Genomic DNA, 17,120 nt, shown 5'->3' with positions numbered 1-17,120 from the left:
GAGCTTGTAAGAAGCAGTCCCTGAATGTTAGGCAGCTATCTTGGGCTATCTTATATTCATAGTTTTAATTAAAACTTCTTCATTGTGGCAGCATTCCCCGTAATGAATGCAGTTTTTATAGTGCAAACCCTTGAAAATATTTTAGCACATTCATCCGTAAAGTATCTAAAGCCTGTTTCAGAAATCCCTGGTAGGAACAGCTTATTTAATGCCCCACTCCTCTTGTAATGCAGCTTGTCTACATTGTGGATTGACAGTTACCTAGGTTTTGAGGTTATAGAGTCTTCAGGAAGTTTGACAGACCAGTTTTAATGATTCTGTTTGGAAGTAGATAGAATCAGTGTTTCACATAGGCAAAGAGAGACACTGCTAGAGGTTTGATGGCATTTTTTTTTTTAAATTTCCCCCTCACGTTTATACATTAGCTTTAAGTGCATGTTTTATGCTGTTACATCAGTACAGTTTACTCGCTGTAATTTGAAACTGAATGAGAAAAACAAAAGACTTGACTGTAGAAGTTTCACATCTGGTCATGTGTGATTCTGCGATTGATAGCCATGTTCATGTAGGAACTGTGGTTCTCACCTCTTGTGTCTGGAAGTTCATATACAGTAGAATGGCACCTATTGAGGTGGACCAGTCTGAAGGTTGGAAGTATGTAGGCAGTTACAATATGGAGTAATCATGGTTTTGTTGTACTCTTTTGTGTGTATGAACTTAGGCAGTAACAATCTTGAAGATAACATTGAATACATTTTATTTATATTTTGCAAAATTTAAGACTTTAGGAAAAATACAATTTCTTTTTATTTTGCAATTATTCTTGTGATTGAAGCTTGGAAATAATTTTTTTTTCATAAATTACATTTAATTTTTGGGCTCTGTTGGTGCTATTTTAGAATTAAATTGATGTTTATTACTTTTCCAAAAAGATTTTTTAAATAAAAATACAGAACAGGAGTCTTAATTATACACAAGGCCAGTGTTTGCAAAGCACCAGATATTCCCTTCTTCTGTATCATGGCTCTTTATGTTCCTCTTTTATTACAGCTGAAATTTTGAACTGTGAAGCAGTGCCAGCTGGAGTGGCACAAGTGATTTCTCATAGTAACAGATGTCTTGGAGATGAAATTACTAAAGGGCCAGATGGCCCCAATCCTTTTTCCTGTTGTTTAGCCGTTGTTCATTATTAGTAAATATGCCATGCTCTATGTCAGTCAGGCAGGAAAGTGCCAATCAGATTGAAATCATTTCCATCCCTGATCTCTTTAGGTGATCGCTCCAGACAGTTTCCTGCTGCCCCTCTTCAATAAGCAGCTGATAAATCTGCCTGAGATATGTCTTTTCCTCTTCAATCACTTGCCACAGTCAGAATGTAGAAAAAAGCAAGAAAACTGGAAGAAAACAATGTTGAAATGTAAACATTCTTATGGGTTTTGTTATAGGGGCTTTCATGCGGTGCATGAAACAAGATCTGTTTATGTACCACATTCCATTCTGCCCCTCTGGCAGGCTCCTTTGGTTAAGCCAAATAACTTTTCTCCACCTTGCAATTGTTCTACACCTCTAACTGGAGAGAGTCAAGCCTGCTAAGAAAATGTCATTGACAGTGTTTAAGAAATGATTGTCTAGAGGAGGTTTGTAGCTTAGATTCATAATTCTGTTTGAAAAGAGGGAGGTAGAAGATGGAGTAACAGACTAAGAAGGAAACTAGGGTGAGAATTTTTTGAGATAATGGAAATATCATATCTGAATCTAGAAATATTGAAATTATTAGATAGATCAATGAATTCAAGGACGTAAAGGAACAGAAAATCAGTGAGATGGCAGTGAGAACAGTGACAGACACTATACAGTGCAGTTCATCAAAAGTAAAAGCAAAATATGATAGCTAGGACAATGGAAATGAGAAGTAAATAGTGTGTTCTGTAATCAGTAACCTTTTTCTTTTTCTTTTTTCTTTTTTCTTTTTTTTTCCTTATTAGTGATGCTATTGCTGAGATTAGAGCCGTCTGTATTGAAGAAATTGGTGTCTGGATGAAAATGTACAGTGATGCCTTCCTGAATGATAGTTATTTAAAATATGTTGGTTGGACACTACATGACAGGGTAAGTATTGTGTATTACTGTACATAGCAGAGTGTACTCTAGGTAGCTGGTGTTACGCTAACCAAGACATGTTTAGTATATCATCTTTGATTTGGACCAGCAATTTACTTGTTAAGAGTATCCTGTATGCTTTAGAGACGAGATACGTGATGTCATTCTTCTCTAAACCTGTAGTTCTCAAACTTTTACTTTACAAACTTTCCCCAAACTTTTACATTACACTTCATTGTTACAAAACTTGATTAGGGCAAAGATCCTGCTAGCTGCCACAATCAGCCATGACCACTGTTTACTCTAGAGACACTACACTCCTATCATTAAAGCTTGGACATAGAAACGTGGCCATCACAGTGCTTTGAGGGGCAGAGCTGGTACTCCATCTGTGTAGCTCATTTTTAACACTGGTGTGTCTCACTAGTAGCCATGCTTCAGGAGGTGGAGGTCATTGCTTTGAGTTATCAAATCAGTGGGGAGGTCGGTTTAGGTTGGAGGATTAGGATTTTGGTTGTGCTGGAGGGCTTTATTTTACAAGGGCTTTTAATTAAAAAGAAATTATACCTTGAATAATTGCAATGTATTTTTTGGAGCACATTCTAATCCTTGCAGAACTTTCCACAAAGTAGCACCTCCAAGGGGAGAGCAGAATCTAGCAGCGTTGCACTTTGCAGCTCTCAGCATCTTCCAGTATCTGTGAAGTCCAGCCATTTCTCATGTAACTCCGTTTAACCATCTGTGAAACCTGGCCATTCGTCACAGTGCTGTCTGTGACTGGTGTCAGCTTCTCACGCTCTTTATCTGTCACATCCAGCAATTTCTCATGTCACGTCCAATAGTTCCTCACATCTTCTTCAGTTAGCTTAACCTCAGCCCAGGGTCTAGTCATCTGCCTGTGGCCTTAACATATATTTATACTTCAGTTTTTAAAAAATTAGTATGTTCTTTCATATCAGACAAATTTTAAATTACAGTGTTATGGTAAAAAAAAAGTTTTTCCATCTGGACCAGACACAGAAGAATTCTGTCATGCTACTCTCCTGCCTCTGCTTGCTTTGTAGTATTTTTCATTGCAGGCCTTAGAATTGCCTTGGAGTTCTAAGTCTTTAAATCACTAGCTAATCTGTTTAATATCCTGGTATACATGATATATGATATTTTTTATCGATGCAGTGTATGTTTAATGTATAGAGTGAGACAGATTGTAAGTAGAATAGGGCAAGAGTCAAAGACAGGTGAGCCATATGTCAAAGGATGAAAAGGGAGAGAATGGAGAGAAAGAGACATTTGGGGAGGCACAGAAAGGAGGAAGGAAGTGCAATGGGAAGAATGTATTGAAAAAAGATGGAATAAGAACCAATTAAAAATGCAACCCCCCCAAAAAGTACAAGATCCTTTAACAGTGTGGTTTTCATTGGCACTACCTGAAAAACTTGCCAGCTGGTACCCACGTTTCTTGATTTTGCTTTGCTTTGATCAGGAGATAATATTTGTTATGATCGGTACTGAAAATATTGAAAAAATGAAGGCTTAGGCAATAGTCATAAGGTATTTCATAGTTTCCATTTCATATGCACAGAAGTCACCCAAAGACTGGAAGCTTGCTACTAGAAAGAGAGGAGGCAGCAGTGCAAGAAAGTCATAAGCAGTTTCATATTCTCCTTCAGAGGACATACAAATTAAGCCACAGTTCTTACATTTCTTTGTAGTAGCTCCAGTGTAGTCTTTCAGAGGTAGGATACAGAATTTAGTTCTCTAATTTGGGAAATCTGTATGTTTTGTATGTTAATTCTGTCTCTCCTGTATTTTGGATGAATGTCTAAAGGGCTTTTTAGTTTTTGTAGATTGCTTTCTCATTTGAATATGGGTTTCTAGTTCTGCCTTTCTCTCCTTTTAAGCTGCTTTTTCATCCTGTGGATCTGGGAGCATAAATGAAAAATATCTAAAATTATAATATAATTATATTTTAAAACATCTTTTAAAAAAAAAATAGTGTTAAACTGTCCAGTCTTCATTTTCACATGCCTCATTGATGCATGGAACTGTTTTGAAACTGTAATTGTGTCTCTAGATACCTAGACGATCATGGTCCTTAAACCAGTTCCTGACACATAAGAAAATGCCTTTTCTCTCTTTGTGTACCTCAACTTTACTTGCTATTTCTGTGAAAGAAAGGAATCTAGGGTCCTCTAGAACAGATGGTTTTTGCATACTTCATTGTGATGGCATCCTAACTTAAATGGGTGAAGAAATAGAATTTGTTTTTATCAAGATTATATAGAAATTGTAGTTTTTCAAAACTTCTCAATGTTTAACTTTATATCATCTCCTTGGTACCTAATTTCTTTGGTTTTGGGAAAGCTTGAGAAAATAAAAAAAGTGCACCAGATGATACACAGTATCTTCATAAATGGTATTAAGTGGGCCAATGCAGAGAGAGCACAACTGCTTCCTCCTGTCAAGAATACTCCTGCCATAGGTACTATTGTGCTGCAGGACATTTTCATCTGTTTTTTTCTGGCAGTGTAACTATTTTTGTCATTAGGCAGCAGATTATCGCAAAATACACCACCCTGGGGCATTAAAATTGCAACACAGTGTATCGTAGTCATCCCATAAACTACAGGATTGAAGATACCCAGTAATTTAAGTCATTTTTCTACACAAAAGAAAAAAAAGAAACAGTACAGTCTGCACAAATATGGTAGGGCAAGGAGCTGAGCAAATTAATGATCTATTATTAAAATCTGATAAATATTAAAAAAGATCAGAAAACCTTAGCCACCAAAAAAGAATTGGAAAAGTCCAAAAGAAGAAACATGAAGTGTGAAGAGAGAGACATGACTTTGTTTGCTTTCTTGACCACCCATCTATTTAAAAAATACTTGAAACTCTGTTTCTGGGGGCTCAAAAAGTGATCATCTGTGTGTGTTCTAAGCCTTCATCTGGCATGTGAGCTGACACATAGCAGTGCACCTCTAGTCACTGTTGCTGCTGCTGTGGTGGCCCTGAATGTTCAGATGAGTCTGGTTCTCATTGGGAGATGGCAAACTAATACTCAAAAGTATCAACTGTATGTTAATAAGAGTCTAAGGTGGCTGGAGGCCAGGCTATAGGTCACTGTGAGATTTACACAAGAGTTACAGATTGTTGGCTTGAGTCTTGTGATTAGCATGTAAAAAATATGAAAATGGTGTGCTTCCATCAGGTTGGCTTCTTTCTCACTGGTCTGCCAAGTTAAAGAGAATTTTGAGTAGAGCATGACTCTCCCAGACAGATGTAGACTATCCCACACCACTGCCATGAAGGGTGTATGTATTGCTTTTTGCTTCATTAGCAGCGGTAACAGTTTTTTGCTGAAAACTCAGAATTCTGTGTCTGAAGGATTAACTCAACAAAAATAGGGAATATATGAGAACTGTTTGTCATTAAACAGTGTTGATAAACATTTGATTTTTTAATTTATGTTCTAATTTCAAATTGTAAGTAAAAGAAAGCATTAAGTATTAGTGTGAAGGATTTCTCATATTCATTAAAAAGAATTTTATATAAAAGAAATAATAAAACTATATAAATATCTAAAAATGCTTTGAGAGAAGGGGAATTATAGGAATAATTAGTCTGGAGAAAGAGGCATGCATAGAACCAATGACATTGTGGATTAAATCAGGATTCTGCAGTAATCAAGTGTCATAAATTGGACAAAACCCCAAGTAAGTATATTTTTCTGGAAGATGAAACTCAAGAGAGAGGAAGGCTTAGTTTTAGAATGCTGATAACACAGGTATTTTGTACATAATTTACTTGGAAAATGGCAAGGCTTTCCTTTCAGATACGTTCTTCTGTCTGTGAAGCATGGAAGTGACTATACAAAAGTAGCTGGAAAGCAATGCTCATTTTCTTTAGCACAATTAAAGGTACTGTGTGGATGCAATTATTTGCTGCCTTCAGTCAACTCACACTCACTATGAACTTCAGCTCAAAATTGCAGAAAATCTGGCTAAAATCTAGTCAGGGAAATACTTTTGCTTATTCCTTTCCTGCTTAAGGTAGAGTTCACTGTATATCCACATAAAATCATGTTTTCTAAAAAAAATATCTAGTGTTGGTTATTCCACAGCTTTCTATAGCAGTTTGAGTGTTTAACTATGTTTGCCACTAGAAAGTTCTTCCTCGCATAAGCTAAATAGTCTGTGTTGTAATTTTAATTTACTGTTTCTTTTCCTACCCACTGTGTACATAAAAAGTGACAATTGCTTTTTTCCTCTTCCTTCAGAGCAAGCTAACTTTTCTTTGTTGTGCTGCAAAGATATTTACAGAGAGTTTTCTTCATTATCTTTTGTGTCCATTCCATACTGTGCCCTGGCCTTTTTTATTTTATCTTCCTTCTGGTTTTTGTGTTCCTCTTGTGCTTGACCTCCTAATTAATTCATTAGTTAAGTAAGTTCATCCCTCTTAATTTACTAAATCTCTTCTTGTCCTTGCTCTGTATCACTGTTTGCAGCTTTTACCCTGCTGTAAGTTTCTTAGGCATTACCCTAACTTTAGTGTTCCCACCTGCTTGCTTCCTTGCTAGATAGGAAGTTTCTGCTGTGTTCCTTTCCCCAAAAAGTGTTTGGGGTGTTAAAAGTTCGTGATACTTGGATGATTCTCATAGTTACTCAAGAAACATCTCATACCTGGCATGTTAATGGTCTGTGGCACATTGCTACTCCTTTATTCTGGACTTCAGTGCAGTGCATCCATGTACATCTTCACTTCTTTCTGTCTTAGTTCCTGTCCAGGTCATTGCTGTTTATGCTTCCCAGTGGGTTCCTGTCACTAATCTCCACTGACTCTATTTTAAAACCTTTTTAACAGGATTAACAAACTGACATGTGGGGGCTCTTCCCTCTCCAGAGAGATTAATTCTATCCCTGAAAAACAGTTTAAAAACCTAAAAAAGAAAAACCCTAAACAGTTTAAAAACCAGACCTTTTTGCTGTCAGAGAAAGTCCTCCTCCTGTCATTTGTCTGCCAAGAAAGGCAGGGGATTGCCTCTGTGTCTGCTGGGCCTTTGCTCTCAGCTAGAGGCACCAGCTGTGACACAACCTTTCTCTCTTCCTCACCTGCTCCTGCAGTCACTTGTCTTCTGCCTCAGATCTGGTGAGCAGCAGTACAGTAGCCTATTAGCATCTGACTTCAGGCTCCTGGCAAGCCATGCAAGTACCAAATGTTCACAGGTGTACTTCCTATCTACCTTGCTTGATTTGCTCACTTAAGACGTATAGCGACCCTCAGTATCAGGCCTGAACTTGACTCTGAGACCATTGATCCACAGTGTTTGGTGAAGTTCACAAGGGCTTTGGACTCCACGAGTAGTCCAAACTGTACCTGCACAGGTCTCAAGTCTCGTTGCTCTTGGCACTGATTTTTTTTCTGTACCTAACCAAGGCAGTGTTTTGCATTTTGGGACTACAGTGCTGGCTGAATAACAAGCCATCTGCTCACAAGCGGGACAGTCTACAATGGAGTAGTAACTCAACCTGCTACCTCACTGTTGCTCCATAGTGTTCGTCACATGCCAAAACCGATACTGATCCTCTGTGGCTAGGTAAGCTAAGGCCATAAGAGGCTTACATCCTCTGCTGATGATTACTGGTGACTTGGAGATCCTGGCCTTTCTGAATGCCACACAGCAGAGGAAACACCATTTCTGGTACAGCAACACAGGTACCATTAAAAGAAAAATGACTAGCAGCATTTCTCTGTGCTTTTTCTGGAGTTGATCATATCCATATAAAATTTTTCTTCAAGAAAGTTCTTTTCTGTACTTTGAAAGATCTCATAATAGATCCTTTAACATAACTTTAATCTCATTGACTTTCTCTGCAATGGTAGTCAAAAAAATCCCTAGATGAGAGCATGAATGCTCAGAGACTCAGATATAAAGAGATGATTTCTCAGGAACAATAGTTCTTCAAGGAAAAGTTCTTCTGAAAATCCTCCTTTCAACTTCTGTCCATCTTTTATCTTCTGTTTTAGTTTTTGAAATAGGTAGGAAGGAGGAAAGAAACTTAAAAATGAGAATTTTTAGTTTCTGTTTTTACGTCAGTCTCTGAATGTTCTTTCAGTTTTTAGCTTGAGTGATTTTTTAAATACAGACTTGATTATAGATTAGACAGACTCAGAAATTGGTAATATGCTCACTTTCATACAAGTAAGTTCATGCTGCAGTGAACTCTACAGATTATATTTGAGCAGATTGGTGTTTATAACCTTTTTGCTATCTACAGATCTTTTTCAACAAGAATCCATAGTTTGCAGAGACTACGCAGTTGGGCTGAGTTGTACGTGTGCAGCCAGGCAAATGATGGGCATGTGCACAGGGGATCCAACCCTTCTCTGTCATCAGTGTTCATGTAGGCGACAAACCTTAATCCATAGGCACTGTCTCATGATGCCCACATTTCCTACCTACAGCCCACCAGATCAAAGCAATCCCCATCTAAAGAGCAGCTGAGAATGAACTGCTGCCACCAGAACAACTCAGACAGATGGACACAAACTGCTCTTCTTCCCAGAGGCTCCTCAGGCTGTGGCTTAGGTCGCATGCTCAGTCATTTTGAACACTTGCGCATTGAATGTAAACACCAAACATCAGGCAGGAGTTACCTGTAGTCTCTTTCCTAAAGATAAATGGCCGCACTGGCTTTTCCCCCACCACCTTGAGATCGTACCTCTTTTTGTTGTATTTACTTGCTACATTCTTTATCTTTTTGTGGAGTTCCTTGAAAGGGAAACAGTAACAGACATTGAACTGATGGCACATTAAATTATTTATAAATGCAAATAGTGAGAAAATGTAACATTATTTTTAGGCAGCTGCGTGTGGTTTTTGGTTTTTAGCTGAATTGCTAATCAGCTTTGGAAACCCATTTGCATAACATTTTAAATGTACATTAAACAGATTACAATATGATATTATTTAATATTTATGTGCATTTGATTAGGGTGTTATATCAGCTAATCTTATTGTGTTTTATTTAGCAAGGTGAAGTGAGGTTGAAGTGTTTGAAAGCTCTTCAGAGTCTGTATACCAACAGAGAGTTATTTCCAAAACTGGAGCTGTTCACTAATAGATTCAAGGTAAGAGGAAATAAATTTTTTGGAAGGAGTACAGAAAATAAAGGTATCATCTATCTTATTCTATTGTGGTCTTTAAGTCATGTATATTAAATGCAAAAATAAACTAATTTGTTTCTGACAAGGCTTGTAGCTGCAGTAGTAAAACTGTATTACTCAGTGCTGAGATTAAGCCAAATTAATTTTACAGTGTTCATCTTGAAAGATTTGTCAGGTTTGGCCAAGATGATTATTTATTTGTTTGTGTTATTGATAGTTTATATATTGTCATTATTCAGTCTGCATGTGCTTATTTAATTTTACATTTATTGAATTTTAAGGACATGTACTGGGTGTTTCATACAATCTAAAATACATCTGAAAGTAACAGCATGTAACAAAAGATTGATCGTTAAGACAGCTTTTTAGCTGAATATGTGCTTGTGTTTGAAGGAAGAGATAATATTTTGATCTGCAGCACAATATTCTACAAAGATAAATACTTTGCAGCAGAACAGGAGTTTATATTGTGCTTTTAGACAAGTGCCTGAGCATGATTGTCCTGTTTAGGAGGTGAATACTGGAGGAATATTTGTTGGGTTTTTTTACTAGCATAAATGTGCTGACTTTTTGCTTAATATCTTGATGAGAATGTGGCTGTTAATTCACTTTATGACATGATTGCTTTATTTCACAAGTGAAATATCTGGAGAGATGAGTGTAGCAATACTGTTGTTGCTTCTGTTTGCATGCTCTGCTAAGAAAGCTCTCAGACACTGTCACCACATCGGTTGGCACCTTTTACCATTGCTTTTGTGTTCTGGAGAACACAGAACTGTGGTAAAGGCTACTCCCCAAGGAAAGACTAGTTAAATTTATTTTTAATTTAAATCATGATTATAATACTGATGAAACATTCTGTTCAGAAAAGAAGCGGAGATTTAAATACTTGTAAATAACTACTGTGCATGAGACTTAAAAACTTCTCACTCTAGATTTTATGCCACTTCTCTGGTTTTGTCTGTCATTGCAGTTAGTATTAACTCCTCTAGTTTGATCTAGGAAAGCACAAAATTACAGGAAGCTTGCTATATCTCCCGTATGTAAAAGATTCATAAAAACATAATGGTAATCAGCCTTTTACCACATTCAGTTGAGATGGAGAAAAAAAGGTGCTTAAACTGCAGTAAAATCTAGATAGTAAAGAAGGCTTTTTGTCCAAAATTGTAGTTATATAATAGAACAGACTCTTTATTAATAATCTCCTTCATTTGAGATTTTTAAGGGCAGATTAAATAACTATGTCAGGAATGAACTAGGTATAGTTGACTTTAAAGTAGGAGATGAAACTGGACTGTTTTGTAAGATCACTTCAGGGCCTATATTCTTCTAATTTTATAAAGTCAGTTTCTGGGACTATTACAGTAAAGACAAACTTTCCTCTCATAGAAGGGTACCTGGCGAACAGGTTCAGGCCCTAGACTACTTCTCTAATGCCTCCATAAGTGTGGTTTGCTTATCATCTCAGGACAACCAGAAATACTAGTTAACTCTCCAGAAAAATGAACCCTCCAACTTTGCTGCTTTTCTTGTCCCATCTGTGCAGACTTACCGACTTACTTATATTTGTTCCTTCGGTAATTCAATTTATTTTGAAACAGGCCACTAAAACTCTTATGGTCTCTATATCTGCTTCTTTTTACTAGAAAATGTGCTGGATGCATCTCTCTTAGCCTCCAATAATTTGTAAGAGAAAATGCTGCTTTGAGTCTGAACCTGTCCCATTCACCAGCAAAATTTTTCAAGATTTGAGGCGCTTTGAGAAATAGTTACTCAGTAACGTACTTCCAAAAACTACAGGAACATGAACCCTCTAAATACTTCCTCCTGGCTTTTTTCAAAATATAGACTACTTTATTTGTTAGAAGAAGTCAGGTTAGCCTGTGCACTGCTTCTTGTTTTAGAATGGCACAAAGAAATTCCACTTCTGTCAAAAAGATTCAGAGGAAAGGGAACCTTGTTTCTTTTGTTCCATTAAAGCTGATTTTGCTACAGAAACTGGTATCGTTATGAAATAAATTAGAGAAAGATGAGTTCAAAGTCTCTGTGAGCCCAGAGAACAGATATATTTAACATGATGATTTAGCAGTTTCAGTTTCCAGCCACATCAAGAGAACAAAAAGCTGGCATTGCCCAAATGTCTGCACTTGGATTTACAGCTGTGCTGACAGGAATGTGGCCTTTGGCACCAGGATGGAGCAGAGTTTCGGATTAATGCTTTTTTAATCTGTGATACATTACTTGAATGTCTTGCCACTACAAACTCTACAATCACCTCCTGAAAAATGATTGACCTAAATGCTGTTCTCAGTTCCATGTCTGCTTATTTATATTTCTTCATCAGACTTTAATCGACCTGCACAGTTCAGCTGGTATTCAGCTCAATCCATTCAAACTGTCAAGAGAAATCTCTGGAGATCTTCTAGCCATTTAAAGTATAAATTAATTTATTCCAGAATGACTTGTACTGGGGTGTTAGCATTTCACCACCTTCCAGATAGCTGTGACAAGGATTTGATGATGTTACTTCTCCAAAGGGAAGATGTGTGTTCTGTCCAGCATTTATGTTTCTAGGAGTAGGTGATTTGGTAGGAAGTAATCTTTATCTGGCAAAAAAACCAATTATCCATCAAAGAGAAGACTTGTTTTCCATCAAGAAGTCTTGTTTGATACAAACATTAACTGAAGCCACATTAACTGTGAATTGGCTCTTTTGCAGTCGGTGCCGAAGTCAAGACACCAGATTTAGATGCAGCTGTTTAATTCCTGTCCCTCATCCCTGACCCTTTGCAGGGGAGTGCTGTCTCCATGGCCTGAGAGGCAAAAGGAGGTAGATTTGCACTTCAGCCAGTCTTGTTCACAGCCGAATACATGATTGCAAACGGATATTCGTAGACAGTGACTATGAATATTTCAAGTTATAAATACAGACCTGCGTCCTATTCTACTGCTGTACAGTGGTACAGGAAATTTCTGTCAAAGCAGATTGAGCAGCTGGGGTTTATAACTTGCTGAACTACAGAAGTTACACGTTCCAGAGGCATTAGGTGTTCAGGTCTCGTTTTCAAGGATCTTAGGGCCTGGCTGGCAAGTGCCATCACACAGAGATGCTGCACCAGGGCAGGAAATAAGAAGTGATACATCCAAACTGTTTATTTTAAGCCTGATGTTTCTGGGAAAAATTGAGAGGTGAGAACAGTCTTTTTGGATGAAAAAACATTGTCGCATCAGTTGGTTTCAAAGTCTGAAAGGACTCCAAATTCAGAGAGTACCTCTTGCTCTGTAGGCAGGAGAGAAGATCCCTTCCCTTGCAGGCTTCTTTCAGAGGTGTAGAAGGAGTTTTAGACTTGTGTGCTTACACTTTTGTGTGCAGTTAGTTATCCCCCAGTGGCATCCTGGAGTTAAGATAGACTTTGAGGGAGTATATTAAATTCCACTGAAGATTTTAAGATCAATAACTCTGGCTGTTCTTTCTCTTTGTATTGTTGTTATTAGTTATTTTTCCTTGGCCAGAAAAATTAGGAAAAATTGACAGCAATTTTTTTGTCTTGTCCGTATACAGAATTTCCTGTTCGGAAGGTTATTTAACTATTTGAGTCTCTTCATGGACTTCTCACAGTCTCTAAAACTATCTAGATGTAACAGTTAAAGCCATTAAATTTCCCAGGAACTTAATGGTATTTCTACAGACCTGTTTTTGTTGAGAGGTAACACTTGAGGCAGCCACAAAGCATTCTTTACATACTATTCCTCAATTTCAATGTTGAAATAAGCATCTATTGCTTGATATTCACCTTCAGCCTTTAAAAACCTGGAATAGTAGAGAAAAGAGGTGAATACCTTTATTTTATCCTGTTTTATTTTTGGTGGCTTTCACTGTTGTTTCCTAGCATTTCTCTTGTTTCTTTTCCAGTCCCTGTCTTCTATTTTTTCACGTCCCAAAATGTCATATAGTACCTAGTCCATCCTGAAGCAGGTCAAGCCACAGAAATAAAGTTTTACTTTCAGATGGCCCAGTTTCTTTTCATTAACTTGATCAGTCAAGCAAAGAACATCAGGACATATTGCATTTTTATGGATGGATGGAAATTCTCCCCAGATAGGGAGGGCAACATACACTAATCACATCTATTTTTGGTTGCCCGTAAGCAAACTGAAACTAAGGAGAAAGAAACCCTGAGGAGACTTCTGATAAGTACAGGGTCCTTACTAGTTATAAAATCATTAGATTTGATTGGAAAGTGGTGTGCTTGTCTCCCCTAGAAAGAGTATAGGAAAATACAAAGTCAAAGCATGGAATTTCCTACTTCCTAATGGAAGGTCTGTAGTGTAATTCTTGAGATCAGCTTCAAACCTTAAGATGTAGGCAGGTATAAAGACCACAGCTTTATAAGCAATATGCAGGTGCATATATTCAGGTGTGATTTTCTTCACAGTACTTCCAAATACGCATATGTACAGCATTCATTGCTCTAAAATTATTTGTTTTCAGGTGGACTGAAGTGGGGCAGTTTTTCTGCTGTCATCCAACCCAAGCACATTCCTTTTCAGGAAAGAACTGTTAAATAAGACCAGTCCAGAACAGTGCTTCAACTCCAAAGTCTGCTTGCTTGTTTCCTGGAAAACACACAAAGAGAAGGACTATTTGTTGAGCACGTACTCTCATTTCTGTGTACTTGCCTATTGTTCCATTGTGCATATAGCACACAGCTTCCTAAGATGTACATTAAATGGTTGAATAATATTAAAGGGCTTTCATGTGTCTAGTTGAAAGATCTTTCTCCCCGAGAGTATTTATTTTGTAATCTATAGAATTCTTCATCTGATAGCTGTTTTTTTCTGTTTCTGTTTTGTCACTGTAATAAAATTTATTTTCAGGATCGCATTGTATCAATGACACTTGATAAGGAGTACGATGTAGCTGTGGAAGCCATTCGATTAGTCACGCTAATACTTCAGTGAGTATTTTTCAAAACCATTATATTCTCTTTGAAAGTTATCTAAGCTGGTAGTATTTAATTGACTTGATTTCTTTGCTTGTGTAATTAAGTTAATCTGTTACTTTACCTTTAGTATGAAGTTGAACTGAATATGTAATAATATAGTCACAAAGCTAAAATGAGATATTCCAAGCCATGGAAGTACAATAGGCAAAGTATAAAAATGTGTTGATGTATTGAGACTGTTAGTGCATCCATTGCTGTGGAAGAATGCCAAAGGACATTTATACCTTTTGCCAAGGGCAAAATGATTGTTCCTACTCTAAACAAGTGGCTGTGGGTCGCATTTGCTAAAACAACTCTAGCAGTAGCTAAGCAAAGATCCAGTGTAAGAGGATTTGATTACCTGACACAGCTGAAAAGGGAGTCAATAAGAGGTAAATAAGCTGTCAGGGAAAAGACACTAGCTTCTGCATGCTTGTTGGGTTATGTGGAGGTGGCAGTGGTAGCTTGTCATTTTAAACACTTGTCTGTGCAGGAGGAGACATGCTTCCAGGCCCCCAGCTTTTTCTTACAGAGATGCAGTGACTTCCCTGAGGCAAAGATTCAGTACAAAGATCATCCCACATCCCAGCTGCTTGAACCAGCCTCTCCACAGCAGCCTTATGAGTGTGCTGCTGGAGGAGCACTGCTAAGCTTTTCTTATATATTCATCCAAACTCAGGTTAAAGAAAATCTGTTTTACAAACAGATGCATAGAATTTTTGCATCATGCTTTATACACAGTGGCTTCACTTGGAAGGACGTTTTTGGATGTGCAGAATTTGGATTAAAGATTAGACTAGCTTTTCCTCTTAGTAAAGAAGTCTAAGTCTGGACTTACTTTTTTTTATTTATGGATCACTCTGCTTTACAGATATTAAACTTGTAATATTAGGAAGAAAGGAAATATTGTATCTTTATAATTTTTATATTATATTTTTTATATGTTTAATATAAAAAATATGATCACAAATGAGATGTAGAACACATCTGTACCTACATTATTAGCAACGTTTGGGAACACAGTAAGATTTTAGGTCAAAAATTATCCAGTGCATCTTTTTTTTCTTGTTCTGTTTTTTCTTTGGTTGTGTGATGAAAGCATTGCTAAATGCATTTAACACCAGAAGAATATGGGTCATGTTGAATAGCAGAGGGCAATATTCTGGCAGGTAGGAACTCCAGAAAGGTGTTCACCATCAATCATGATGGGGAACTTCCAATTAAAAATTATTTGTAATATGAAGCTAAATGATGTAGAGTCCTGATAGATAAATGTTTCTGATGAATGCTGACTAAACAAGGAGCAATGTAATATTCCTGTGTGTGACAGTGGTGATATCTTGATATCATTAGTGGAATATAATTGTTCCATGGCTCGTAGCATTTTTCAAGAATACTACTGAAAAATGGAAGGTTTTCTGAGTTTCAGAAAACTCACAAAATCTGCTTTGAGCTCAGAAACTGCAGAAGCCCCAACTATGTCGTTTACCCAAGACAAGGGTAAAAGGTGGCTTGTTCTTGTCAATAAATAATTATAGAAAATAAACTTTTCATCACCTTTCATCCAGCACAGCAGAGTATGATCAGATTCAGTTCCTTGATGTTGAAAATGAAGTCAGTACAATAACTACTGCAAAAGTGATGGACGATTTATTGTACCAGCATTATTGTAATTCTGAACACACATCATGATTCAATTCTAAAGTGATTATGTGTTCATTTGATTGGTGGATGCACACTGCTAGTTCTGTGTCCGTTCTTTGTGGTATAATCTGGTTTAGTTTTCTACTGCCCATCTCCAGAGCATTTCTGTGCCTTCTGCCAAAGCTCAGGCAGTTGTATCCACCTGGCCTGGCCCTTTCAGCAGCTGGAATTGGGAATATTCCTACTTACCAGGCCAGCAGAGAGGCATCTCCTGTCCCGCAGCGCATAAGAGCACGTGGACTGTCAAGTGAAAAGACTTAACTGCTGAGAATGGAGTAGGCCAGGAGGCTGAAGCAGGCTTTTCCCAGTCCCAGATTTGAATACTTCAAAAATTAAAAGCTTTGAAAGCAAACAGACACTGCTATAGAAGTAAATAAGTTTAAGCAAGCAATTCCATTTTCCTCATGTGACATTGTAGGTTGTTAGTTTAATAATGTTTGATGATGAGTGTTTGTCATCTTGCAGTATGTGCATTGTAGTTAGTGTGATGGTCTGAGCAATTAAGCAGAGCAAGATTTGTAAGCAGTGATGAGTTTTTTTCATAATACTATTTTTTACATATATATTTATACAATTTGGAGAAGGAAATCAGACAAACTTTCAGTCTTGCAGGCCTTTTAAATATCTCTGTATTTGGAAATTGAACCAAAGATCCTTGAAGTCAGTGTTCAACCATTTAGGATTTTGTAGGAAGGAAATCAATCTTTTAGCTGTCAAAAGTAAATTATGGGAGGTGAGGGGATTGAAATTAAACATTTGTTTTAGTTGAGGTGTTACTTTCCGACTCTTTCAGTGGAAGCGAAGAAGCTCTGTCGAATGAAGACTGTGAGAATGTTTATCACTTGGTATATTCAGCACACCGGCCTGTTGCAGTAGCAGCTGGAGAATTCCTTCACAAAAAGTAAGTTATCAGTTGCCTTGGAAGAAGACCAGATTTGTAAATGCTTCCTAGTAGAGGTAAGATCAAAAGGCAAAGCAGCAATAGAGTGAAATATCCCAATTTAGCAAATCAGGTATTTAATTTAAAACAGAAACTTACACTCTTGTTTAAATTCAAGGCTTAAAAGACTTGAAGAAACTGAATTTACATTTTTCTTGCTCTAGAATTCAGGTAGCTTTTCCCAGCTCTTCAAGGGCTAAATATACAAAGGCTGCATAAACCTC

The 17,120-nt window shown here is 37.3% G+C and overlaps 1 protein-coding gene across 1 annotated transcript in view; it reads left to right on the top strand.

The window, feature by feature from the left end:
- Nucleotides 1-532: 532 nt before the first annotated feature.
- Nucleotides 533-17,120, top strand: part of STAG1 (STAG1 cohesin complex component) — a 68,065-nt gene continuing 51,477 nt past the window's right edge. Inside the window, exons 1-6 of the mRNA XM_010166964.2 lie at nt 533-647; nt 1,051-1,192; nt 1,986-2,109; nt 9,133-9,231; nt 14,146-14,225; nt 16,750-16,857. Of these exons, the coding sequence (XP_010165266.2) occupies nt 533-647; nt 1,051-1,192; nt 1,986-2,109; nt 9,133-9,231; nt 14,146-14,225; nt 16,750-16,857 (668 nt within the window). The remainder of the gene's footprint in view (nt 648-1,050; nt 1,193-1,985; nt 2,110-9,132; nt 9,232-14,145; nt 14,226-16,749; nt 16,858-17,120) is intronic.

This window comes from Antrostomus carolinensis, unplaced genomic scaffold (assembly GCF_000700745.2).
Source record: "Antrostomus carolinensis isolate BGI_N321 unplaced genomic scaffold, ASM70074v2 scaffold44214, whole genome shotgun sequence".
NCBI lineage: Eukaryota > Metazoa > Chordata > Aves > Caprimulgiformes > Caprimulgidae > Antrostomus > Antrostomus carolinensis.
The sequence above is the reverse complement of the archived record's forward strand: the minus strand, read 5'-3'. Positions and strand labels throughout refer to the sequence as shown.